The 25,649-nt window shown below is 40.0% G+C and overlaps 1 protein-coding gene across 1 annotated transcript in view; it reads right to left on the bottom strand.

Moving 5' to 3' along the window:
• Positions 1–25,649, bottom strand: part of MYRIP (myosin VIIA and Rab interacting protein) — a 74,247-nt gene that overhangs the window by 9,620 nt on the left and 38,978 nt on the right. The window contains exons 2-10 of the mRNA XM_009876335.1: positions 24,311–24,429; positions 23,899–23,918; positions 22,803–22,881; positions 22,109–22,206; positions 21,102–21,182; positions 19,574–19,723; positions 10,455–10,632; positions 8,607–9,256; positions 5,540–5,779 (exon numbers count right to left, since the gene is read on the bottom strand). Coding sequence (XP_009874637.1) covers positions 5,540–5,779; positions 8,607–9,256; positions 10,455–10,632; positions 19,574–19,723; positions 21,102–21,182; positions 22,109–22,206; positions 22,803–22,881; positions 23,899–23,918; positions 24,311–24,429 — 1,615 coding nt within the window. The remainder of the gene's footprint in view (positions 1–5,539; positions 5,780–8,606; positions 9,257–10,454; positions 10,633–19,573; positions 19,724–21,101; positions 21,183–22,108; positions 22,207–22,802; positions 22,882–23,898; positions 23,919–24,310; positions 24,430–25,649) is intronic.

Raw genomic sequence — 25,649 nt, 5'->3', positions numbered from 1 at the left:
AGGTTCTGAAAAGCCCACCATGGGCTAATCTTCTTCACAGGCAAGCGAGATCTGGGACACTGCAGGGAACAGAGCCACCAACACCCAACTGCCAACCGCAGTCGACAACCCTGACCTTGATGACTGCAAAAAAGTGAGTGCTGGTCCCTCATCACCACAAAGACTGGGAAAGAAAGCTAAAAATTGATGAAGGACAAGTATACTGTGATAAACTATGGTATTAAGGAGTCACTCTTCTGCCCAAGTTTAAGATGTCCTGCCTTAACATCAATGTCTTCATTTATTGGCACCCGTTTAGAAAAAGAAAGATAAATTATCTTAAATCACGAGCTATTATTCTACTGACATTCTCCCAAGTATGACGCAGAGAAAGACAGTCTCTCTTTTTGATTGTGCTAGGTAGTTCTGAATATTAGATTCCTTTGTTAATGAATTCAATCCATTGTCCTAATGCAGTTACACACATTGCTCTTAATAATTCATAATGCCTCATTCCTACAGATAAGTTGCCTATAAGCATGAGAAGGCAAGTTATTTTCCAAGAGGTGAACTATGACTGTCTAAATTAGACAAGGAAATATTTAACTCTTCAGATTTGCCAGAATTTTGTAGAGAAAGTACCTATAACGGACACTGATGACATTGCACAAAATGAAAAATATTTTTTCTTTAAAATCATCCTCGATATTTTCTTACTAAAGACAACCAAGATGAATGAAGGGTGATTAAAACTCATAGCACAGAATTTAACTCTGAGAGTAAGGAAAAAAGAAAAAGCTGAGAGAAGGAGTGTTTTGATGAATTAAGCATCATCTTCTGACACAAAAAATTATTCTAATTTTATGACTGACAGAGTGCTAAGCAATTAATTTGCTTACTACTATATGAGACAAACTAAAAAGAGCATGTGTACAAAAATGTAAGATATCCATATATTTGTTCTGGGAATAAGAAGAGAATCTGTTTTAATATCTGATTCTCATAAGCTGAGACCCAAATAGCACAGAATATGAAACTTCTTCGCACCTGGACACAGTATAAGCAACAGATACCAGCAGCAAAGTGAGGATGTGCCTACTCACTGTGTACAATCTCTACAATGAATTAAGGGTTTTGTGTTAAACTGAGAACTTAGAAAGATTTTTAAAAACCACTGTGGTCAGAAACTGCTAAAAATCTTATTGCTGAAATGAAATTTTATTTTTTTCCTTCCAAATTTCTTAGTATAGGTGAGTACATGAGAACAGGATGATCATATACCTTATCATTGTCTTCTTTTCCTCTTTACTAATACAACCAAATTCTCATCAGAATGCCAAATAAAAGAGCCAGTCTGCTCCACAAAGTCTACTTCCTGTTCATCACTCCCATCATAACGCAGGGCTGCAATGATTATTGATTTTCTGCAATGACTATCGATTGTGGCCAACAGGTAGGATTTTTCAGGCCTGACATTTCCAGGACAGCATTCTGAGTTTGAGAATTCTGCTCGGGAAATGTGGAAACCCTCAATAACACTTTATAGCATCTCTTACTAAATAAGAGATGCAAGAAGACACAGACAAAACAAAGCATTCTCACCTGCTGCAATACAGTGGATAAAAACTGCAGCTTTAAATGAAGATCAAAAGCCTTTTGTTTTTCCTAGGTTGTGGGAAAGCAGTTAAATAAAAAGGCAGAAAAGTTATATTAACAGCTACAGAGGTTAACATTTACATAGGTTCAGACTTACAGAGAACTTCAGGACAAACAGCAAGGAGAAAGCAGCTAGTAAATATAAAATACCATAAAATTTATATTTTACATTTCTTGCTAAAATATGTAAAATAAAGCAATGCCCAGTCTAGTTTTGTTTGTGGGATTTCAAAGAACTGATCTCATTAAGACAGATACTGCAAACAACAACATCATTTTTTAATAAAAAGAAACAGCTCAGAGATACCAATTTCCACTGCCACAAGACAAAGAGGCCCTAACAAAAGGAAAAGATTTCTGCAGCCATGTTAAGAAAAGCCAGCTATCTTTAACTTTGGAGTCTTTGGCTCCATCAGTGCAATATGAAGATTAAAGTCTTTTCTAGAAGAAAAAGCCACAGCTTCACCTTCCTTAACCAAAGTCTTTTTCCTCTGCTGTCAATTCAAAACCCTGTGCACGGATTATCTTCAGTTCATAAACCTTAAAGACTGCTTTTTACAAAGCTGTTCACGTTCAGTTTTCAATCCTGGACTTCGGAAGACTTGCCCAGATAATGAACGACACGATCCACCAAAACGCAAGAATTATTCTGCCCGACTTACATACAAAAATGTGGAACAACAGGCACATAAATATTCTCTGAGCTGTCGTGGAAGATGTCATTGCATTACACCATTCAGCCTCAGTAGCATAGTAGCAGCAATGTCAAAAAGCTACTCTATTTATGTTATTACATTTTCTGGCTTAAATGAGCCATGGGGTTCTGGCTCCTTTAGGAACTTTTACTCATTTCCAAAGCTTTCAGCCACAGGACAGCAGTTTCCTATTAAGCTCTGTGTGGACACACCAATCCAAATTCTCAGGAGTTTTGGGGAGCTGCAAGATAACAATCCCATCAAGTCACATGAAGATGATGCTTGTAATTACATACTTTCCCCCTAAATGCAGCTTTATACAACCTAAGATGAGTAAAATGTTTCCAGAGACTGAAGGCATAAATATTTTATGGAAAGAATACTTATGCCGTTATTTAAGCTGTGGAGGTTTCACAGGATCCCACTGTGCTACTTAACAGGCTGTCATTGGGAGAAGAGCTTTTCCGTGCTCAGTCATATAATAAAGTCAACAGAAAACAGCAGGATTAAAAAAAAAAAAGGAAAAAAGTTATTAAGCCTTGGTTGTAAGATTCTCTGAGCAGAAGTAAATGCATGAGAGGGTTAAAAGAAATTCCTCAAGCACACAGCACAGTTGCCAAGAGGAGCAAAACTCAGCCTTACTAGGGAAGATTTACTTGTTCATTTGCACATCTTAAGCAAGGAGGAGCACAGAGTAGGAGGAGACAAAAACATAAGTTAAGAAAGAACTGTGCAAATCACTGTTAGTACAAGATGCTTCCCTAACACAACAGCTGCACAATGTAATTTCTGTATCTTAATAAGCCCAAAATGTTACCTAGAAAACCAAGTCTGCTGTAGGATTATGTCTGTTTTAGAGAGCTGTGAATCTCCACAGGACCAATTCAGGCAACCACAAACTCAGAAATGTTGAAAATAATGGTGATGAAGGTATAAGGAGATTTAAGTCATATCATATCATGTAATGGCCTAGGCTGGAAGGGACCTTAGAGCTCATTTTAATCCAGCCTCCCTGCCGCCAGGGATGCCACCTCTCGACGAGATCAGGCAACACATGGGGACCGAACGGGAAGTCTTAGGTACAAAACTAATTTGTGTTAATAAGTACCCACCTAAATCTTCAAGAGCTAAATAATTAACTCAAAGGCCAGCATTTTCAGACTTGTATCTTGAAGGCAGACAGATATCTCAAAAGCTCAGTCTGAAGTGAGAACTGAGAACCCATAAATGCTCAACTTCAGCTAACTCCCCACTCAAGATGTGCCAATTCTTGTCACTGCTTCAGATCTTAATATATTAAATTCCCTTTGTAAGGCATCAGCTCAGCATGTGATTATATAAGATTCCCAGCTTCCACTAAAAACAGAAAAATTCAGATTTTTAAAAGTGCAGGCATGTGAAAGTTAGATTTTCATGAGCACTGGGCATTTAATTTCCAGTGATTCAATACACAATATATGTTTTTTGAAATCTTATTCTACATTCTAGTACTAGAACTAGAATTTCCTTGTGATTTAAGGTTGCTACTGTGTTCCAGAATAAGCTTGTGAGAATAGAAGGCTAAAGCCTAACAGGCAGCATGGCTAAAATACAAGCAATACGGCTAAAAAACAGTAGTTGATTTGTGTTCAGGAGCTTAAAGCAGATTGTAAGCACTCAAGGTCTCATTTTAATGGCTGAGAATGATTCTGAACACTTAATTTGAAACTGGATGCCCAGGTCAGAAGTCTGGGTCTCTGGCTGAGAACGCTGTCAGTCTGAAAGACCCATAGTACCCTACACAGGCATTTTCCAAAACTCAAGCTTCTTGAAGAGACACTATATTGGGACATGTGGCTTTTAAGACATTTAAAATTACTGTTTCCCTGAAAATAAGTTTTGTAATGCTTGTCTCCATCGAGACATGCCATCTACTCATCTTAAAGGTACTGCGTGTTTTATGAGCTCAGCTCTGTCCTCCTATTTGTGGTTACCATTGCCACAGCTGGTATTACACCCTGTCATCTTCTGTATCTCATTGTAAGACGCTGGCCAGCCACCTTTCCAAAGAGAAGGAATCTGCCAGAAGATTTTAAATCACTTTTAAGGACAACTGTCTAGAGTAAGAATGGCAGCAGCCATTGCTTACAGCTGGAGCAAGCTCCACCATCAATTCTGTTGAAGTCATGACCATGAATAGTACTGGGATATTTTTGTTTCTTCATTATTGACAGAAGGAATATATATTGTGACCATGAATGGCTAACACTTCTTTTGTTCATCCAAACCCAATAAAGAATTAGGGAGTCCAAGTATTCCTTTTTTTTTGCAGAACACAGTAGGTCTCTTATTTTTTAAACTTAAGGAAATTCTACTCAGAATAACTGAGAAATGCTAAAGAAATAATAAAATTAGTAGAGGAAAGATCAACTAACACCAGTTTGCATTACTCTTCGAAACATTGTGTGTACATCATGGAGGTATTTGTATACACGACGACAAAGGTACTTCCGCTGCCATGTAGTTCACGGCTAAATAACTCAGAATCAGAGAGTCACACAAGTTTGGAAAGGACCTCTGGAGATCACCTAGTCCAACCCTTCTGCTGTCAACTGCATCAGGTCACCCAGGGCTGTGTCCAGTCAAATTTTTATTATCCCCAAAGATGTTGGCACTACAATCTCTTTGGGAAACCTATTCTGTATTCCTACATTATCAGAACTGACACTGGATTTCAGCTTCCCTGGAATACATTACTGCTCACAGAGGCCTCTGAGGTGACAGAGTAACAGGGTTGGAAAGCTTTAAAAAAGCATAAAATTTTCCAGTAGAGACACAAAAGAAGAATTTATGACATCAAAACAAACTACATGATGCTAAAAAGAGAGGCAAATAAAAGGACTGAAAAAAATCACTTAAACTAGCTGGTTAGCAAGGAGGAAAAAAGAAGAACTGGCTATGTTTTTAAATAAAAAAATACAGGCTAATTCTCTGTCTGTATAAACTGAAATAACTCCATTATCAGTCACTTAATAGGTTTATTTCACAAGCTACGTTCACTGCTTTGAATTGCTACTGGGGGCCTGCACCTTAACTGAACTTTTACCAGTACAAGGGTTGCAGGCTCAGACCCATTGCAACAGACCTCACTTTTTTTTGAGCAACTAGTTTAATTTTCCAGACTCCAACTTTTACAATACTGTCCTCGCTCCTCTGCAACGATCACTTACCTTCTTCAACTCTTCCTGAATACTTCTGCCATTTTCCTCTGAGGACAAAGTCTCCTTCTGGTTTCCAGGGTCTGTTCTAGCTTCTGACTCTTGCTCTTCACCAGAAGATGTTTCCTTGTCACTCACTTTAGCAGCAAGATGAAATAACCTGGATTTAACCTCCTCTTCCATAAGGTCAGGCTTGATATTATGATGCTGATCCTCACTGCTTATATCTGCCTCTGATAAATCATCAAAATCCTACCAAGAAATTAGAAGACAGTGATTACTGTATAGGCACAGAAAGAAAACCAAGCAGCTTCCAAGAAAAACGTAATCACTTTGCAGGGAAGCTAGAAAAGCAAGCACATCAAATGTGCTGATAAAAACCCCCCACCATGTCTTTACAGAGGAACGAACCAAATAAAACCCATACTTGTTCGCTCATATTTCTCATCCCTGCTTAGTTCTCTGTTATGCAGAAAGGAACTACCAAAATTGATATGCAACTGTGTGCAAGTAATAAAATATGTCCCAATGTCATTTCCTAATCCCGTTCTCAGAGACAGTGCTAAGAAAGTGAAGTGTGAGAATGAAATAACTGCAGCCAAAAGCTGCATTTGAGTTCCCTGACTGCTTGGTCTTGAGCATTATCTGTGTTTTTCTGAAAACTGGAAAAAGAAGTTTCGAAATACCTCTCTTTTATTGCACAATGGCACTTGAGATTTTCAGCTTTCCCAGTGATTATTCACATAGGTGGATCCTCTACAGCAATAATTATCTTCCAAATGCCAACCTCCACGGAACAAGCTCAATTTTAGGAGCACCTTCTTTTCTTACACTTGGATCCTTAAAGGTGGGGAGTACTTAGAGGCTCAGTTAAATACAATTAGTGTCACTTTGGATGCTGAGTCAAAGAAAAGCAAAGGTTTTTTTGCAAGACTGTTCATCAGGATACCTGCCCTATGTTTCATAATGTGGAAAGGGGGGTGTTTTTGTGAGCCCTTGGACAAAATCTGAAAAAATATCTCATGGTTGTTCCAAAAACTAACATCCGGATAAGTACCAATTAATTTTCTGGGTCTGTGTTATCTGATTAGGACATGATTTTTCCCTGATTTTTGACTACAGTCCATGAAGAAAAACTGGCATCTCTTATGGAAACCTGCTCTTTCTACAGCATTAACTGGAAACATTTTCCTCTCCCTGTTGAGTGTTAAGAGAAAGTTTTGATTATTACACACTTGGTTTAGTGCTTCAGTCAGGTCCACACAGGCCACCTTCAGGATGCAGAAGGTGCTTTTACAAAATCCAGGTTTGAAAGTACCTGACTAGCTACAGCAGCAGGGGAACCACTGGCTTGTGCTGAAATTTATTCTATTCCCAGACAATCACCTTTTGCAGAACAAAAAGCCTTTTCTCCTAAATGAACTTCAAAGCTGTTCTGAGTAAGATTAAGACCAAGATTTCACATCAATGTGTCTCCACTTCAATTTTATAGCATGTTATGATACACTTTTAAATACATGCATTATATTGGTGCCATTTCACCTTTTTAATTAAAATTCTGTATTTATCACAATGGTGCTTGCTCAAATTGTAAGAATTTTTTTTCAGACATATCTTGCATGTCACTCAACAACTTATTACACCTCTTGCCCAACAATCTGCTAATGTAAAATAATATCATTAAACTATTAAAAAATAAATCTGAAAGCTGTTGCTGAATCAGTCAGTTCATCCATTTGTATACAGGAGAGAAACAATCATAATTTATGGGATTTACGGGACAGGAAGCATGGCTAAACTGTATGCTTGTATTTCAGGAGAACACAGTTTATTGCACCTTCCTGTCCTTTACACGGTTGTGATGAGTGGTGTAGGCTTTAACATACATAAAAGAATTTTCCTAACTCATTGGCTTTGAAACTGAAAGGCGTTTTTGCTATGTTTGCCAGCATGGGTGAAAGTCACAAGCTCCCTTGGCATCCCTAGGGTTTTATTCCACATTAGCTAGATTTGTGTTACGAATACACATAGTTTCTTGCGAGGGGGGGGACACCCACCTAGAGGGTACTGATTTTATTCCAGCTTAATTCAGGTATGTCTATTATCTACCTTTCTGCTTCCCAACCTCCTTACAACGGACAGGTGGAGTATTTATATTTGTGAGAGTTGTTAGTTCCTGCTTACACACAGAGATAATGATACCCTCTAATGCTACACTTTGTGCTTTTTGTTTCTGGTAGGCTGCTTGTGTTGAGATTTCCAGATGGTGGCAGTGAACTAATCAGGAGGAGATATCTCTTTCACAGATCAACAAATCTAAAACTGTATTAAAAGTCATGATAACAATAAAACATAATAAATACACTGAAAGGTACTATTATTATGATGCATTTAATAGATGCTATCTCTAAACTTCATTATTATTTACTGTTCACACTTTGGTTCTATTCTGGTAAGTTTAATGACATCTTTGTGTTCTTATAAATCATTGTGTAAATTCCCATTGGCATCTATCAGCAATAAATAATACTGGCATCTGCAGACAAGAATGAAGGGCTACCCCTGACAAACACAGCTTCCAACTCACTAAAAGAAAATTGAGAGTTCCTATGCAAGCTGTAAGTCCTTTCACAGACACTGAAGCAGGAAATACACCTTTCCTCATACACACTGTCCAAATCTTTGCATGCAAGTGGCTGCTAACTCAGCAGAATCCTAGCGAGCAAAAATAGAAGCTCCCAAATCAAGCAAGCAGAGTACTATCTTGGAGGCTCCAGAGCCAAGAACAATTAAAAGCAGACATTACTTGGAGAGTATTTAAAAAAAAAGCCCCTTCTGAATTTCTCCTGCTCCTAACTTTATCTCTTAGCAGGACATTTGCAAACAGCGTGCAAAAGATTCCCAGGTGTAAGGGTCATTTCTTATTTTAAGAACAAAGTACTTAAAAACCCCCCAAACCACAACACAACAAAACAGTGACTAGTCAGTATCTGTGATCCACACATTATTGCCAGCATAGATTAATTAGCTTTGCCCAGCTCTTTTTGAGAATGCATTTGGTAAGCTCATAAACAACTACCTGGCTTAAATTCATCTTGTTGGCTTTTGTGCAGTTTTTGTCTTCACATAATTCTTCAGAGCCTTCTTTGTTCTTCCTCCACCTTTTGGATCTCTTTTCTATACCATAAGGGACTTCCTCCATCCCACTGCTGTCCGAATACTCCAAGTTGGTTGCTTGTGGATTAAAATTTACATCCAGTTCTCCGTGGAAATGTTTTTTTTCCATTCTGGGCTCATCGCTTTGAGTTCTGCTTTGTAACCAGAGAAGTTTGCTAGGTCCTTTAGCTTCCTGGGAAGAGTTTACTGACGAGCTTTCCGAATCGGAGAACAGGGTCTCAGTGTTGGTGTATAACCCAGAGGAAGGGGAGGTGGCTGCCTGGTACTGGTCATTGCCATAAACCCAGTCAGTGCCATACTGGGAACTAGTATAATAGAAATCATCTGCTAACTGACGAGGTCTCCGACGCAGCTTGTTCAAGGCCACATTCCAATCGTAGTCATCCTCACTGTCTGAGCCCATCTCGTCGTAGGCAGACACAATACTGGATTCATTCTCCAAAGCTTTGAACACTTGACTCTTTGGTTTGGCAAGCATCCGAGGACGAGGCAAAGCGACGTTCTGCAGAGCTACCCAGTTCCCATCAGTGCTTTGAAGAACGGGAGGCGGATCTGTGGAAACAAAACAACAAAAATTTTGTTTAGCAACAACACACGAGAATCGGCCAAACATCCTCAGTTAACTAAGAAAAGACAGGAATTAAACAGATCTTATGAGGGTAAGCAGGGTGGAAAGGAATGCCACTGAGAACTTGATATTCAGAAAGCTGACTCAGTTTTATCCCAGCTTCAACACTCCCTGCCTGAGTTTCCAAAACAAAGTCATTTACTTGAAAGAATTGGTTTTGCACGCAATTCTCTGGGTATATGCTATAATTAATCCATGTGAAAATGGAAATAGATTTAAGAAGTCTCACTGTGACACTATTAGTAAAGGGGAAAAAATAGCACAAATTTACAATTTGGCTCATTTAAACCAGCAGGAACTGGAATCAAAATAAATTTCAAACTGCTTTTTAGCCACGGGACTAAAAAGCCCACTGACTTTACCACTTAAACGCTTGGTCGAGACTTGTTTCCTTTATCCTAATGCAGGGCTGCATAGGTGAGATCACATTCACACATATTAGCACAATCAGCTGTTTACTATAAGCTCAACAGGCACCACAATCCCACCATAAATGTGATTCTTAGATGAAAGAAGCAGAACAAATCCTCTGAGTAGGGCACCTGAAAGGAAACTGGGTCAATCCTTCATTCTGCCGTGGTTAGGCAATTGTTAAGCACTAAAAGACTCAACAGTTGAATTCAACGAGATTGAAGTGGGCCCTTAAATTTAAGCACCCAATTAACTGCCTTACTGAAAACAGGCATCGCACTAAAATGCCCAGGAGAACGACACTTCTGACAGGGGGCTGAATGATCAGTTCACAAAGTAATACATAGTTTAGTCAAATTTTAGTAGTGACAAAGCAGGGCCCTTGGGCTCCTGTGTCTTAGAAGCTCTGAAGTATCCGAATGAGATGTCTGTTTGTTTCCCAACAGGCCAGAATCAACTCCTCAAAGACACAAATTTTAACATTTATTGGGAAAAAGTAAAATAAAATAAAAGGTAAGATAAGCAAAGACATCTGAAAGAAATGATGACATTCAGCATCACCACACAGACATTTTTGTATGTGACCCGTGCAAGAACAGAGGTCAGCAGAAGCCTCCTGGAAAAGGTCCTTCCTTGCTTTAAGTCATACTTATTCCACATGTGCGTGAGAACCAAAAAAATCCCAATCACATTCAGACTAGAAATATTTACTTGATTCATTTAGCCTGTCCACACTTTTCCAGCTGGGTAATGCAGAGAGCTTGCCTTCCTTCTGTTTCCTCAATTGTCCTTTTTGCTGCTTCCAAAGAGCCTCAGTCCCAGACAAAGCAGGGTCTAGTCCTTTACCAGGCGTATCTTCACTAGCCAGGGAGAATGCAGACTGAGACCTCTGTGGGAATAAAAGAAATCAAAGAGCATAATGTAAAAAACAAGACAGACTTAATTACCAAACTCTGTATTGTAATTAGTATGAATATTCAGTTACCTGTGGAAGTGTGGGACCTGCTAGCATCCAGCAATGGCACTTAAGGTGTTTAAAAGAATTGTTTCAGCACTAGATTGCTTATTTATATGCATTTCTGATGCTATGCAAGGATACAGGAACTTGTTTATGATACCGCAGACCAGATGGAAAGAAATAATTAAGGTGAAGTTGTTAGGAATAAGCTCGGTGAGGACTGATATCTAACCGCTTCGACTCAAGCTAGCCAGAAAGAGATCCTGTTGTGGTGAGACATGACAGTCTATTGCTGGCTCAACAGGCCATCTGGTGTAACAATTTGAAGAAGTTAAAAATCCAAAAAAAAAAAAAAAAAGCAAACCAACAGCCTGTCCCCTCAGAAATAGATGTGCAACTCATCCGATTTTAATGCAGAATTCTTTTGTTTGCTAGGACACACAGATCACACGATCTGCTCAGCAGTTTTATGCAGGCTTGCTAATGAAGCCAGCAGGGCCTACAATTGCTCATTTATTTGTTTATAGCAGGGTCACATTTCAAGGCAAAATGAGGTAAAATACTGTTGTTAATGAGTTCTGACTATTACCAAGGGGAAGGTGGATCAGATATTTTGACTCAGGCAGCAGGGTCAGTTACAGAATTCACATTTAAATTCATGCAGTCTAAAAAAAAGAAAAAAGTGAAAGCTGGCAGCTGATTTGAATAGCAAGAGAAACCACTTTTTCAAATGACAATTAGATCTCTCCCACAACTTTTTAGTCCTCAAAACCTCTGTTGTCTCAGCCTTCCTAACAGAATTGGTAAAAGACTGCCTATATATGACAGGGTTAAAAAAAAAAAGCATATTTTCAAGTGGTTTGGCTTCTTCACACAGACCAAGTTGGCATTCTCAAATCTTTGTGCATTTTTCTTGATGTTCAAATTACAGGTAATTAACTAAAACTGTTAATCTCAAAGGGGCCAGTCTTTGCCTGTGTCAGAGCTCTGCTTTGTGCTGGTGCAGAAGAGGAAAAGTATGACTTGACTCTCAGCTGGTTTTATGTTCCTTCAGTTCCCAGGACAGCAAAAGTATTGCTGGGAGTCTTGCTGACTTCAGAGCAACACCTACACCGCTTTTCTGTCTGCATCTCCTCCTGTCTGAAACGCTCCTGTGTGGGACCTGGGTACGATGCCAGAAAATTTAATTAACTGCAAATCTTCCTGTATCCTTGGCTCAGCAGTGTGATTTCATAACAGATTCTGTAAAAAGGAACACAGCTAAGTACTAGGGTTTAGTCTGGCTTCTGAAGTCTGGAGGAAAAAGCCAGAATTACTGTCCTAGAATCAAATATTGTCTGTAACTGCAATGGCTGCATCACTTGGTCAATCCTGTCCACGCAAAGACAATGGTCCTAATGTTGTCTAACTCCTAACTCCATGCATTGGAGTGCTTCCCTTCAAATTCAGTGATGTGAACTAGCAACAATAAGCTCACAGTACTGCAAAATTTTACTAATTTTATTATAGGGAATCTTTCAGACAAGTCACTTTCACAAACCTGTTTCAAATGTCAAACTAGATAATCAACTGATCATCTAAATCCTCCTTCACCTGGTAAACGGGTTAATAATTTAGCACAATAGACAGAGCCACATGAACTGTTTTTCTCTAGGAATTTACTCATAAACTTGGATTTCATCCTGCCAGGACACACGGGAAATACAATTCTGCCATAAATTTGCAGCCTAAACTGTGACATGTTTTAATTGTGCCCTGACTCACCTTGTTGTAATGCAAGAACTACCAAACTTCTCATTCTTACAACAAATTAGGTCCAGTTCACATCTGTCACATCCACTGGTATCTTCGTGTCAAAGTACTTATATACTGAAAGCAGAGAGTTGTTGTGGCTGTCACTATTTTCACAGAGAATACTCCCTCAGGGCACACTCTTTTCCCAGGTATATGGCAAACAAAGAGACATAAGAGATGCTGAAGATCACAGAAGAAGGAATAACATATAGTTTAATCACTAGTATCTAACTTCCCGTATTAAAGAACCTAATTTTAAGAAAGAGAAGAAAAAAAAGTCAGGGAAAACTTCAGTAGTCTGTCTAATCATAACATGGGCTCAGATAATGAGAGTAACATGTTTTTTCTACAGGAAGCATTGGAAACTGCAGTATCAGAAGGACTAGAAGATACTCAACAGCTTGAAGGACTTAAAAAGGAGAAGACAATCATGAAGGGCCTGATGGACAAAAAGCCCTGAAGAACAAGGAAGCATAGAAAAGAAAACAGATACAGTCCCATGTGGTGGAGCAGCAGATCTCAAATAAGCTTATCCAAACGAGCTTATCTAAAAAAAGCTGACTCTTTTAGTGTGCTGGAATTTTTGGGTCAGGGCAGAGGGAAACTGCTCTCCACAGTTTCTGCCAGTCCTCTGTGCAGAGCAGGAAATTGCTATTATGCAGGAACCACCGCTAATTCCCAGGAAAATCCTTCCAAAAGCTTTCGGTGCCTCCAAAGCTTGGCTTGAGGCCATCCCCTTGCTTTTTCTATACTTTCTGTGAACTTTTGATAAAACCTGTCTTGGACTGCTCTGGTAGAAGTAGCACCTCTTCTCACTGAAGGTAGTTCAATGTCACAGAAGGCTCAAGGAAGAGAAAAGCAATGTCAAGCGAAATAGCTTGGCTGCAGCCCTGCATTCAGATCCTGAAAAAAAGATGAAATGATGCTGCTGGAAGAGGCTGTTAAACTGGCACTATTCACCGGTACTTTTGTAGTTCTCTGTAGTTCTTATATGTGAAGAGATTTAAGTGATCAAGAAGTGACAGAATTCTAATAAGCTCCAATTAAGAAAAAAAAAGTAGAAGATTAGGTTATTTCTCTTTCTGAAAGTTAGTTTTAGATAGGGATGGAAGGATAGCAGAATTGTGCTTTACTCAGATAAGTATGGCTGGAAAGAGAGTGTAAACACTCTGCCCTGATAGCAGTTCAAATTACTGGCAGTGTCAATAATGATACAAAAAAGGAGTGTCAATAGCCAAGCCTGGCATAGGAACAGGACAGAAGAGAACAAATCAGTCTACATTGGTATAAAAGCGAACGTTTGTCCACAAGTTAATCACCAACTCATTACCAGCCTCACTGATGACTCTGAAAAGTAAATGACTCAAGATCTCCTTTGGTTGCTTTTGCAATGAAGAGGAAACTATGAAGTTAGTTATTTGGCACAAGGTTATGCAGCAAAACCTCTGTGTGGTTGGCACGTTTGCGTTGACTTCAGCTCAGCCCTACAGCTACAGCACGGGGAGACCAGAACTTAGGAGATTTGGTCCTGATTTCTAAAAACACAGGACATCAAGATCATCCTTCCCTCACAGCTAAACCTACCGGCACCTTTTCTAACTAGAAGCTCTGGCACCTCAAGCCAAAAAAACCCCAAAACACAAAAACTGCAAATACTCAGCCTGATGCTATTTTCGGTGCATTTATTTATGATGCATTACAGGCCTGCCCTTTATGTTTGCAGTCACACCCTAAGGTACTGCAGCTCTTCGTTTCTGCAATAAATCCGGCCATCAGCAGATGGCATTGCAAGCCCACAGGTTTTTTGTGTTCCCAGCACACACTTCTGGGAGACCTCTGCACAAGCCTGCAAAACGGAGTTTACAGTATTGACAGGCATTTCCTAACACCTTAGTTAGGGTGAGTTCCCCACCAAATCCTGCCTGCTGGCATGGATGTTTGTTTCAAAAAGAAATTCCAGACACATTATTATATTTTTTCCTTTTTTAATCGCTCATCAGAGGATTTCTGCTGCATAGTTACAACGTCTGGATGGGGAGTACTCAGCCTTCCTCTAGGCTAGCACTAAAAGGAATAATTTTTTGCATGCACAGTCCTGTCTCATTGCTGGCCCTCAAAAAAAAAGACAATGTGGTTTCTCAAGATTAAAGAAGGAATAAAAAGTAGTCATACACATCTGCTATTACTCAATAAATATAAATATTCCATCTTCTGTCTATAACACCCTACACATTCATGTTTCTGAGCACTGAATAAATAAAACAAGACCAACTTTTTATAAAACGTGCTTGTGAATATTGAGTCTAATGTTGGTATTCTATGGATCCTTTACCTTGAATAACTCACTTTAGAGAGGAGAGAGATTCTCTTAAGAGAGAATCTTAAGAGATATTACATATCTTATTGACATGCATACACATCTTAGATGCCAGGCAGGCAGCCTAGCTCTGAGCATTACAGGTTTTAATTCAGACCTTAAAGCTTTGTGATACAGAGCATCTTTAAAATAAAATAAAGGTGAAAGAACACGAGACCTAAATTATTCGGGAAAAAAAACATGCATCTTATATGTATGCACATTGTTTAGAAAGACAATCTATTCAAGAGAAAATATAAAAGTTTTGCTCTACATTCTTCTCTGAAAGATGAAAGAGTATGGGTAATTCCTCTTTCTTACAACGAGAAGCCAAAGTGGTAATTAAAAAAAGATCCCAGAAGCAACTGATTGAACTGTACAAAGGATATTCAGGATCACGCGTGTTTTTCTCCGCACTTCTCCGCTATTCCCTTCAGCCTGGTTTAGCTAGTAAACCCATGACTTACTTTGCACTTATTTAGAGTAGATCAAGGACTCTCTCTGTGCCAGGAGGGACTGAGAATTCCGGGTTCAGGAGCCCTGGCAGGCACTGGGACCTCAACACCATGCTGAGGACTTCTGAGGATTAACTTGGTGCTTCCGGGAAGCAGCCTAGAACTTGACAGCACCAACAGAGATGACTTAAAACGCAACCTCACTGCAAATCCAAGGGCCGTGCCTGCTAATGGTGCAGCAAAACCCCTTCTCAGCCATGCTCTACAAATACAATTGACCCAAGGAAAGAATAAGTACAGCAAATAGAGTGGCAAATCTAAAGTATCGACAGCTAATGCATCCTTCAGTGAGTAAAACTGAGTATGAGGTTGAGAATGCTGCCACTGCCACAGTCTGTTTATCCCTGGAAGTGACCTTCCCTCTGCTCAGACATTCAGTGGTGCCAGTGAAATATCAAAGGTTTCAATCAGCTGTTCCTTACTTAATCTTGTATGTGGCAAAGGATTTGTTAACAACCCCTATAGCTTCCAAGAACCAAAACCAAAAAACAAAACCAACAAAGGCAGATGAATGGGAGATTTTCACAATCGATTGAAAGAAAACTCCCTCCTTCATGGCCTGACCTAGACCCTGGTTTGGATAACCCAGCCGTCAGGGCAAATCCTTGAATAGCAAGCTGAGAGAAAGCAAAGTCAACGGTTCCCTCCCCTGCAAAAGCCTTGGAGCATCCGTCCTTCCAGGGTCTGCCCAAGCTGGCTTGTGGTTCACACAGACACTGGATGGTTCCAATCCCCTTAAAAGTACTGTTCCTTTAAAAGGAGTTAAAAAACCCACCAAACTCAGTTTAATCCAGCACACTCAGTTTAGTCCAGCAGCAGCAAGAGTTGCACAGCTGTGTAGTTACAGGAGGAGCCACTTTGGGGGCTGTATTTAGTTTGGTTCAGTTTGGATTAGCTGACAGGTTTCAAGCGAGCGAGGCAGGAGGTTATTCCCCAGCAAACCCATCCCTGTTTTCCCTGCCCCCCCCCCCACCCCAAGAGAATGCCGTGCACAAATTTTCAAGTCCTATTCTGACCCTTATCTACAAATTGTGCTTAGCAGAGCACTCACTCATCAGAGGGAATCACTGTACTCAAACACCCACTGGACAGAGGAAGCCTTAAGTGTTCTGTGTTTATTTGCTTCTTGCTATGACAACACGAACCTTGATTTCACCTAAAAATACAGTAAGAATTTGTCAGGCAGCCTGGCTCTGAGCATCACAGGTTTTAAGCCGGACCTTGAAGCTTTGTGATACCCAGCAGTGTAGCAGGACTGACTCTTTAAAACAAAATAAAGCTGAAAGAACAACGTGCAACCTAAATTATTTGGAAAACAACATCATAGAACGACCACTCTTCTCTCTCCTCTCTTCTGCTGCCTTTTATGCCTTAAAATCTATCTTGCTTTGCTTGCAGTAAATGCAATTGAGCTGAATTTAGGCCTGTATGGGCTTGATCATATACCAAGCATCCACAACTGTCGTCTTGGATGTTTGTCAAGTGCATGACTAGTACCATGAATCTGAGAATCAATAATCTTCTGCTAGAGATAAATCTTGAACAAACTCAGACCATGGGAGCAACTTTAAAAAGGATAATGCTGTCATGTTTAGCCTTGCGCTGATTATCTAGCCACCTGAAGCGTTAAAAAGTGGCAGTAATTGCTGAGTCAGAACGGCAAAAGCAGTAGCATCCTATCCTTCTGCTGCAGTGGAAGGAGGGAAACCAGCCCGATTACTATAGAGCCATGGACATGAGAGAAAGTCGGATCTTCTCATAATAAGCACTAATTAAAAAAAGACCCCTTATTTTCTAAAGGACCAAGCGCTTCTCTGTCTCCAAGCATCTTGTTCTTTCCCATTCTGTAAATAATCCGTTAGGATCCAGCTGATGGGCTTCTGGATAAATGCACGCCTGCCTCACTGGAAGTACGTCCCAGCAATATGCTCTGTGCAACCCTCTGATCCCAGCTCATGCATAAAAAGCTAAAAGCCCCATCCTTCCTATGACGTGACACATTTATTAATTAGACATAAATGTGATGTTTCTGATACACAGCCGTTGACAGGTAAGAACTGGTGTCAGCTGCTATCAGTTTCCTACAGCGGTATGCCTCCTGCCTCTGAAATAGCTCTCCCACTGTGTCGTCTGACTGCTAAACAGAATTCCTCCTCAAAAGTGTTTTCTTCAAACATTTGAGACAAACCTACAAAGGTACAGAGCACCTGCAAAACCTCCGGGGATTTCCAAAGCAGCGTTGGACCTCAGCCTTGCAGAACTTTCCTTCTCTTTGAAACAAATCAAAGTGGGGGAAGAAAAAGAAAAACTGTCAGTACACTGTGGGCCTTACAATTAGCTTAACCAGTAAACTTCTGCTTCCCCTGAGGTGTATCATAACGTGTATTTAATGAAATCCTCCTTTTCCCTATATCCCTAGATGGTTTATATACTATAAATTATGGATGAGCTTCTGTTTATACATACAATCTTTTAGCTGTAAAATAAAGACCGTTAATCCAGCACTTAGAGCACACCAGGATGCCTGCACTCCATCCATGTTTAAAGGGATTCCATGTGCCAACTGGCCTTTTTCTCTCACTGACAGCGATGTATGGGGGTGGGGGGAAATGGACTGAGAGAGTAGAGAAGGATCCATCCATTGCTTTAAGCTCCTACTCCACCATTGTACTGCCTTGGCTTACTGGTGATGAGAAACAGATGGTGCCATCCATCTCTCTTTATGAGATGGGGGAATAAAATATTCAGCCTTGTATCACTATTTTTAGCATGGGCAAGGGATCTCAAAGAAATCTAAGAGGAAGGAAAAAAAAAAGAAATGAAAATACAGTATCTATAGCTACTACCACATCACAGTACTGTGATTAAACAATCAATAATACACTTCAGGGAGATATTGTGTATAACCCTTTCCAAAGGTGTCTGGTTATACTAAGAAAGTTCTCCTCTACTCAAAGCAAAGCAAAATCAAACACATGCACATTTCAAAGGCACAAAATAAAACAATAAAACAACAATAGCAAAGCAAAATGCAGAAACTGAATTTACACTAGGGGTGAGAGAATCCAGACCAGATGGCCAAACTGTTTCTTAATGTGCTGTGGGAGGACAGTTTGACCAAACAGTGACAAACGCAGAGAAAGACTCCATAGAGGTAGAAAGCCCTTATGAAAGCACTGTACACATCTGGATCTCTAGTACCGGCTGATGGCTGCAGAAGTTTTGAAGCTCTCCATTTTCGCTTTTCTCATGACATTTCTGCTACTCCAGTGTTTCTCACAAAGTCTACGATTTCTCAAATCAGCAAGCCTCCCTCCGGTAAAAAAATGGGACTCAGGCTTCTTCAGAATTTCGAAATGTGTTGAGTTCAGGCTTAACTCCCCAAATGCACAACAGCAATAGGCTCCTGGTGTAATGACTGAAGATGTGAACAGTGTGTTCCCTTCAGTCTTGTCCTTAAACTCCAAAAAGAAAACTCAGTTGAGCTGGACAAAAAATTAACTCCTCTCCTGGCTCCTACGTTCTGCAAGCAAGTGGCACAGGAGCTACAGGGGGAAGCACTTAAATATGCTCACTTCGATCGCTTAGTTAACACCAGCAGCTTAAAGGCACTCCTCCTTCAATTTGAAAATAGGTGGGGGACGAGAATGTGAGCCCATAGCTTACTTTCACTTCCTTTCCCTTGCTGCTGCCTTTAAAATGTTACTAATGTGGCTTGTCAGATTTTCTTCAGTTTTACAGAAGGAGCTGAAGGCATTGTGCTGAAAAATATGTGCAAGAAGGAGGAAATACTCTTTAGTGTAAGATATAAATGATGCTCTGCAGTTGGGTTTACTTTTTTGTTGTTGCTGGTGGTTATTTTCTTGAGGATGGCTGCAGAGATAAAAAACATTGCAGAAATCTACTGTTGTACAAGAAAAATAACGTTCAGCAAAAATGCAAATAAAAGCTAAGTGATCACAAAAACTGTTTTAAGGAATAAACACTGAGTCATTGAGTCCTGCAAGCATTCAAATCAAGCAGTGAGATTGTTCGTATCTCACACTGAGTTGTTCCCAACACAATGTCTGTGATGTACGATGCGCTAGGAAAGTTCTCTGTGAGTCTCCACGTACCATTCCAGGCAGGAATTATGCTTATCCATGATTTCAACCTCCCAGTTTTGTGCAGAGGGAAAATACATGGATAGCTGTGCTAAGTCACTCACCCATAACGTGTAGGAACCCCTGCGGCTCCCTGGAAAAGTCAGCATGCTCTGATCTGAGACAGCGACAGACGCCAGGCCACTGCTCCGGGATGGTGGCCATTCAAAGTCAGCCTCAGCAGGCACAGATTTGCTTTTCTGCTTCCTTATAATCTGTAAAGTAGCAGGGACAGGGGGTGGGAGAGGCGTGGAAGTAAAAAACAACAGTGCTTGGAAAATACTGAGGCGCTTGGAGAAAACGTTAATCCCATCTCATGGCAAACTGCCTTGGGAAGAACATGTGAGTTTCCCTTTGCTTTCTTTCCAGTTCATGCAAGGATGACTCTGACAACTTGTATGTGTTTCCTCTCATCTGAAGTCATATTGCTTGCAAGCACATAAACATTGATACAATCAATCATAATCAAAGCCTGCAGGAACATCAAAGGTGAATTAAATAAACATGGAAACCTGTTCCTACAGTTAAACATTAGCGGCATCCAAGTGTCAAGTATTTTCTCCAACAAGAGTTTTTGCAAAGAAATGTGAAATGCTAGATATGAGGGGAATTTCAAAGGGTCCCAATGACATCTAGACACACTTCTGCTGAAAACAAAGAGGTCTTAGGCATCTAGGCATTATTTTGGTTTTGAAAATCAACCAACTAAAGAAAGAGAGAAGATCATACAAACCGTCTCCCTACACTGACAGGTTATATCCTGCCACATTTAATTTTCACAACTTTTCTGACTCCAGTTCAAAATACCTCCTAAATATTCTGCTCTTCTGGCTTTTCTCAATAGCTTCATCAACACCACGTTCCTCATCTTTAACACACCGTTAAATGCCACATCCCATACACGGATGTGTCAATTAGCTTGGGTCCCATGGAAGGGGATTAATATTGAAGAGCAGTTACTTTAGTGATGATGGGAGCTCCGTACCTCTCGGTTCATGCTCACCGCACTCCAGACTGTTCAAACAAACTCAAGGGGTATCTGTTCCCATCAGTTCCCCATTCCTTTGCTGCATCAGCTGTGAGCTTTGCAGGGAGAAGAGTGAGTTTTCCAGAAGAATCAGACATGCAAAGGGTTCTGTGATTTTTCTGGGTGTCTCTCTCACAGGAGCCTGAACAGAATTCTACTTTATTAATCAATATTTCCTTTGCACATGTTGCAGATGCAGGGTTTGTTAGCGGGTGTGGACAAGAGCTGGGCTCCTTTTTGCTGGAAAACTTTGTGCGTTTTAGGAAGCAAGGTACAGATGTAAAGTTCCATCAAGCAGGGGCCTCCTTTTCCACACAAGGATATCCCAGACCTGAGGGAGTGGTACCTCTCAGCTTTGAGAGGTTTAGGTAGTGGATGAAGCTTATTTATAAATTAGTCTGTTGGACATCGCTGACTAAGCTGTGATAGCTCAAGCGTCAACTTGTCATTTACTCTGCTTTCTACACTGTTGTCATCCTTTTTGCTGTTAGTAGAGTTAAAGCTCACCGGACTAAATAGATCTGTTTCAGCTATTAAACAAGCTAGGGAAAAAAAGCATGAAATACCTTCTGCACGATGGTTGTGGCCAGTTCTTCTATAAGGTCCTCCTTGTGCTCCTGCAAGTAACAAGCCTCATTCTGCTTGTCCTGCAAGAAAATGATTACCTGTCATTGTTAAAATCACATAAAAAACGTATTTCCCCAGATATGGGGAAGTAAGGAAATGAGTAGGGTGCCTTGTTGGCATAGTGGGAAGAAATTAGAGGTATTTATACTGCATGTCACCTTCTGAAATGCAGCATGCACCTCAGACACAAGTTTATAAAACCCACACCCAACTTTTTAGAGGTAGTGCATGTGATAGAATCATAGAATGTTAGAGGTTGGAAGGGACCTTGAAAGATCATCTAGTCCAGTCCCCCTGCCAGAGCAGGATCACCTACAGTAGGTCACACAGGAACACATCCAGGTGGGTTTTGAAAGTCTCCAGGGAAGGAGACTCCAGAACCTCTCTGGGCAGCCTGTTTCAGGGCTCTGTCACCCTCATTGTAAAGAAATTTCTCCTCATGTTGAGGTGGAACTTCCTATGTCCTAACTTAAACTCACTGTTTCCTGTTCTGTTGCTGGGCACCACTGACATGAAATTGTCCCCTTCTCCTTGACACCCACCCCTCAGATATTTGTGTACGTTAAAAAGATCCCCTCTCAGCCGTCTCCTTTCAGGGCTAAACAGCCCCAGTTCTCTCAGTCTCTCTTCACAGGAGAGATGTTCAAGTCCCTTAATCATCCTCATAGCTCTCCGTTGGACTCTCTCAAGTAGGTCCCTGTCTCTCTTAAATTGGGGACCCCAAAACTGGACATGGTATTCCAGGTGTGGTCTCACCAGAGCAGAGTAGAGGGGGAGGAGAATCTCCCTAGACCTGCTGGACACACTTTTCTTAATGCACCCCAGGATCCCATTGGATAGTCGCTACTTCTTTATGTTTACTTTTGCATCTACTTGTACCACTACCTGAATTAAAAGAAACATAATTGTTCTATTTAGACTAACACATTTTCTTAAAAAATGTTACCAGGCTGTCACTGTAGGTCTCTGCCTTAGATATAGCTTCTTCCACTGCTTCCTCTGCAACACGTAAAGCCACGGCAAGGGTATCCATCATGCTGTGTCCTAGGAAAAGAATAAGATAAAACTACTGTGTTCTTCCTATGTGTATATTTTGCATAATGAGTTTCAAAATTCAGACTCGTATTCTGGACAGATATTCAAATGTTAGGTTGTTCATGACAAAGTTCCTTTCCTCAATCCATAATTATGCACAGTAAAATAAACACCTTAAGTCAAAAAAACTGTTTCAATTTCTGTTACTACTTGAATGTAAAATATTAAATACATTAAATCACAGTATTTTTACATGAGTAATTTTAGAATCCAGCAAAATAGTTAGGACATTGTAGGAAGAAAACTTGTAAACTTCCTAAAACCACCAACAGAATATATGAAAGAGAGCGAAAAAAATACCTAAGGAAAGGAAATGGCGGGGAAGTAACAAAACCTGAACAACAAGCATATCACACCAGAACAAGCATGTATTAGCTTCAATACTGAAGCAAGACATCCCAGCGTGGTAACACAAAGGATTTTCAGAATCCTGCTAAATGTTTCAGCTAAGAAACTGTTGGATTGTGAACAAGGCTTACTATTTGTCCAGTAATTCAAAGTGTAAGGACTGTGATTTAAATCAAACAAGTATTTTAGCAGCATACCTTCTGTCTGCTGGTAGAATGTAGAGTCACTGCCACAAATGCTTCCTTCATTTTCAAAGCTTCCTTCGCAAAAACCTCCCTCTGCTCAAAAAGAACAGTTCTGTGTGTCAGTGTAAGAAATATCCATTAACAGCAGAGGCTTTATTAGATTAGAATATTCACTCAGGATACCGTGGCACCGCTCACAAAGAGGGATAACCAGAAAATTCCTCCTACTTTTTGTATAAACCATGACTGCTTCTACATAAGAGACCCCTCATTCATTTCCAAGAAAAATGGAGAAAACTCTTTGTATAGTGAGAGAGAGAGAGAGAGTGAGGAAGAAGCTGCTAGGTACAAAACTGACACGGTAGAAGTTAAGCACAGGGAATTTGCCTTCAATATGACACTTGGGGTTGAAAAACTGATTCTGCATTTTAAAGGGCAACACTGTATAAATAAGCCAAACCCCAGACACGTATACTAGTATTTATCCTCAAAGGGAACAAACGATTTACCAAATAGTCGCACAGAAGGTAGAAGAAAGTCAGCAGTAACATTTAGACTCAGAGGTCTTGCTTGGAAAGGTCTCACAGAGTGTGCACATGCCACTGCAACTCATCACAGTACTGTTCACACTTCCACTCAAGCATAAATTCAGTGATACTATGGCTTAAGTAAACCCAACACACAGCATTCAAGTTCTGAAGGATCCATGCCCACTGTTTTTAATTCTGTTGCCCCACTTCTGCCCTCACTGACACGGATTTTCTTGCCTTCATACCTGTTTGTTTCTAAACCGTTAAGTAACCCTCTCTAGAAAAATGAATGTGATACAGAGAAAGCAGAATGACTAAAAAATTGGAGTTTAATGTATAGGTTGCTTCTCCCTTGAAGTTTTTGTGCCAATTTTCATAAGAAACACCTAACATTTCCACTGAGGAGCGTCAACATACCATTCTTCAGAATTTCACAAAAAGACAAAGACTATAGAAAAAAAAATACAGTCTCTGTACAAATGTCAAAAGAATTATGTTAGGAAAGTATCTAGTCCAACAAATCTAAAGAAATTTCAAATGTTCAGCTAGCTGTCTTTGGAGTAATTTGCTAAAATTACCAGTAGGACACCAAAGGCCACTCCCAATCCGTTTTGTATCCCCAGTTACTGACTCTTCTCATGGAGTGATGCACCACAGCAAAGGGAGATTCATGTCTCTTCATTCCAAAGGGTGATGCCAGTACTTAATCTGCATTTTGTAACCATTTATAAACATCGGTACAAAAATAAAATGTGGCCAGTTTCAGATCCTTAAGCATGCAAGACTTTGAGCAAGCACAACCTAAGTTTTGGTCAACAGGGATACTGCAGGTATCCCATATTAGCCAAATTTTTTCACTTCACTTCTTTTTTCTCTCCACTGCATAGCCTTTAAAAAATGCCTATTTGGGAACAGTCTCAGAATTTCCATTGTTTCTGCTTGTATGTTAAGGTAGGTAAGACAATAAGCAATCAACACAACAGTTCTTACCTCCACTCTCCAGTCTATGCTTCTTGTACAAGTTCTTCAGGACTTTGGCACTTCCAAAACACTTAAAGCGGCTTTTGACATTATTATAGTACCAATCCAGAGACTGGGTCCTCAGCAGCCTAAAACAGGAAAGTAAACTATGTATTTGTAACAGTTTCACAACCAATAAGCACAAGGAGTTCACCATCCTTTCATGTAAAAAAGGGTATTTTAGGCCTTGGAGCATAAACATGCTGATTTCTGAATACTACTTGATTGTTTGTACTTCACAAGTGTCCAGTATATTGAGGAAAAAAAAACACCAAAACCCACCATAACTGATGAGCAAATATCTGCTTCATGTTACTCCAGGTTTTATTTGGATTTGCTACTGTAACAAGAGGTGCTTTCCCCTTCTATAGTATAATGCCAAGACTATAGACTTTTAAAAAATATGAACAAGCCTTGGAAAAGCACAGGAAGGTTTTAAAAATATCCTTTCTTTACACAGATTTACAGATATGGTAAGAACATCAGCCTGTCCATGCACAGCAAGAGCCAATATTTTCATAAAAATGTATCACTGCTTTTCCTTGGGGACACCAATAGAGTAAACAAAGCCTCATCAGAAGACCTCAAAGCAGAATGTACAAAGAACAGAAGACAACCTTTTTTTGGGGAGGAAGGACTCAAAAATGCAGTTTGGTTTCTTTCTTCCAACAGAAAGCACCACTGACACAAATAATTGATTCGTCCTCAGATTTCACATACTTTTATCAAAAAGCCATGAGATACTGTAACTCTTTGTACTCGTTAATCTGGCGTAAACACAAGGATTGGGATTATTTTTTCCTTTTAAAATTTCCTCACTGCTGCAGGATTAACACTTTGGGAGTAATCTAATCATCTCACGCTTCTCTCCTGTGTGTTGGAGAGCTACCAACCACTCTCCTAATCTACGCCTCTGTCCTGCAGACATTTTATAGCAGATTACAACGCCTCCTTCTAAAGCTTTTCAGCCTCTTAACTTTCAAATAAGTCACAATGTCCCTGCTGATTCCTCCTGGGGAGAAGGGATTTGGAGAAGAGAGTGGTTCTCTTAAGATACTAAGATAAAGGACCCACTCAAAAGAGAAACAAGAGCATTTTCGCCTTATTTCAAAATCCTTTAATGTTGGCCTGCATTTTAAAGCTGGATTCTGCAAAAGTGGACTGTGAGTCCAGGAAAACAGAAGATTATGACAGCACTAGCATTAAATTGTTAAAATGAAACATTCCCTTACTACCTCTAACAGAATGTGTGCAAATCCTCCCCGTGAAATGAATGTTCACACTTAAGGGGTATTAGCTGTATCCATTT

Source organism: Apaloderma vittatum, unplaced genomic scaffold (genome assembly GCF_000703405.1).
Source record: "Apaloderma vittatum isolate BGI_N311 unplaced genomic scaffold, ASM70340v1 scaffold9519, whole genome shotgun sequence".
NCBI lineage: Eukaryota > Metazoa > Chordata > Aves > Trogoniformes > Trogonidae > Apaloderma > Apaloderma vittatum.
The sequence above is the reverse complement of the archived record's forward strand: the minus strand, read 5'-3'. Positions and strand labels throughout refer to the sequence as shown.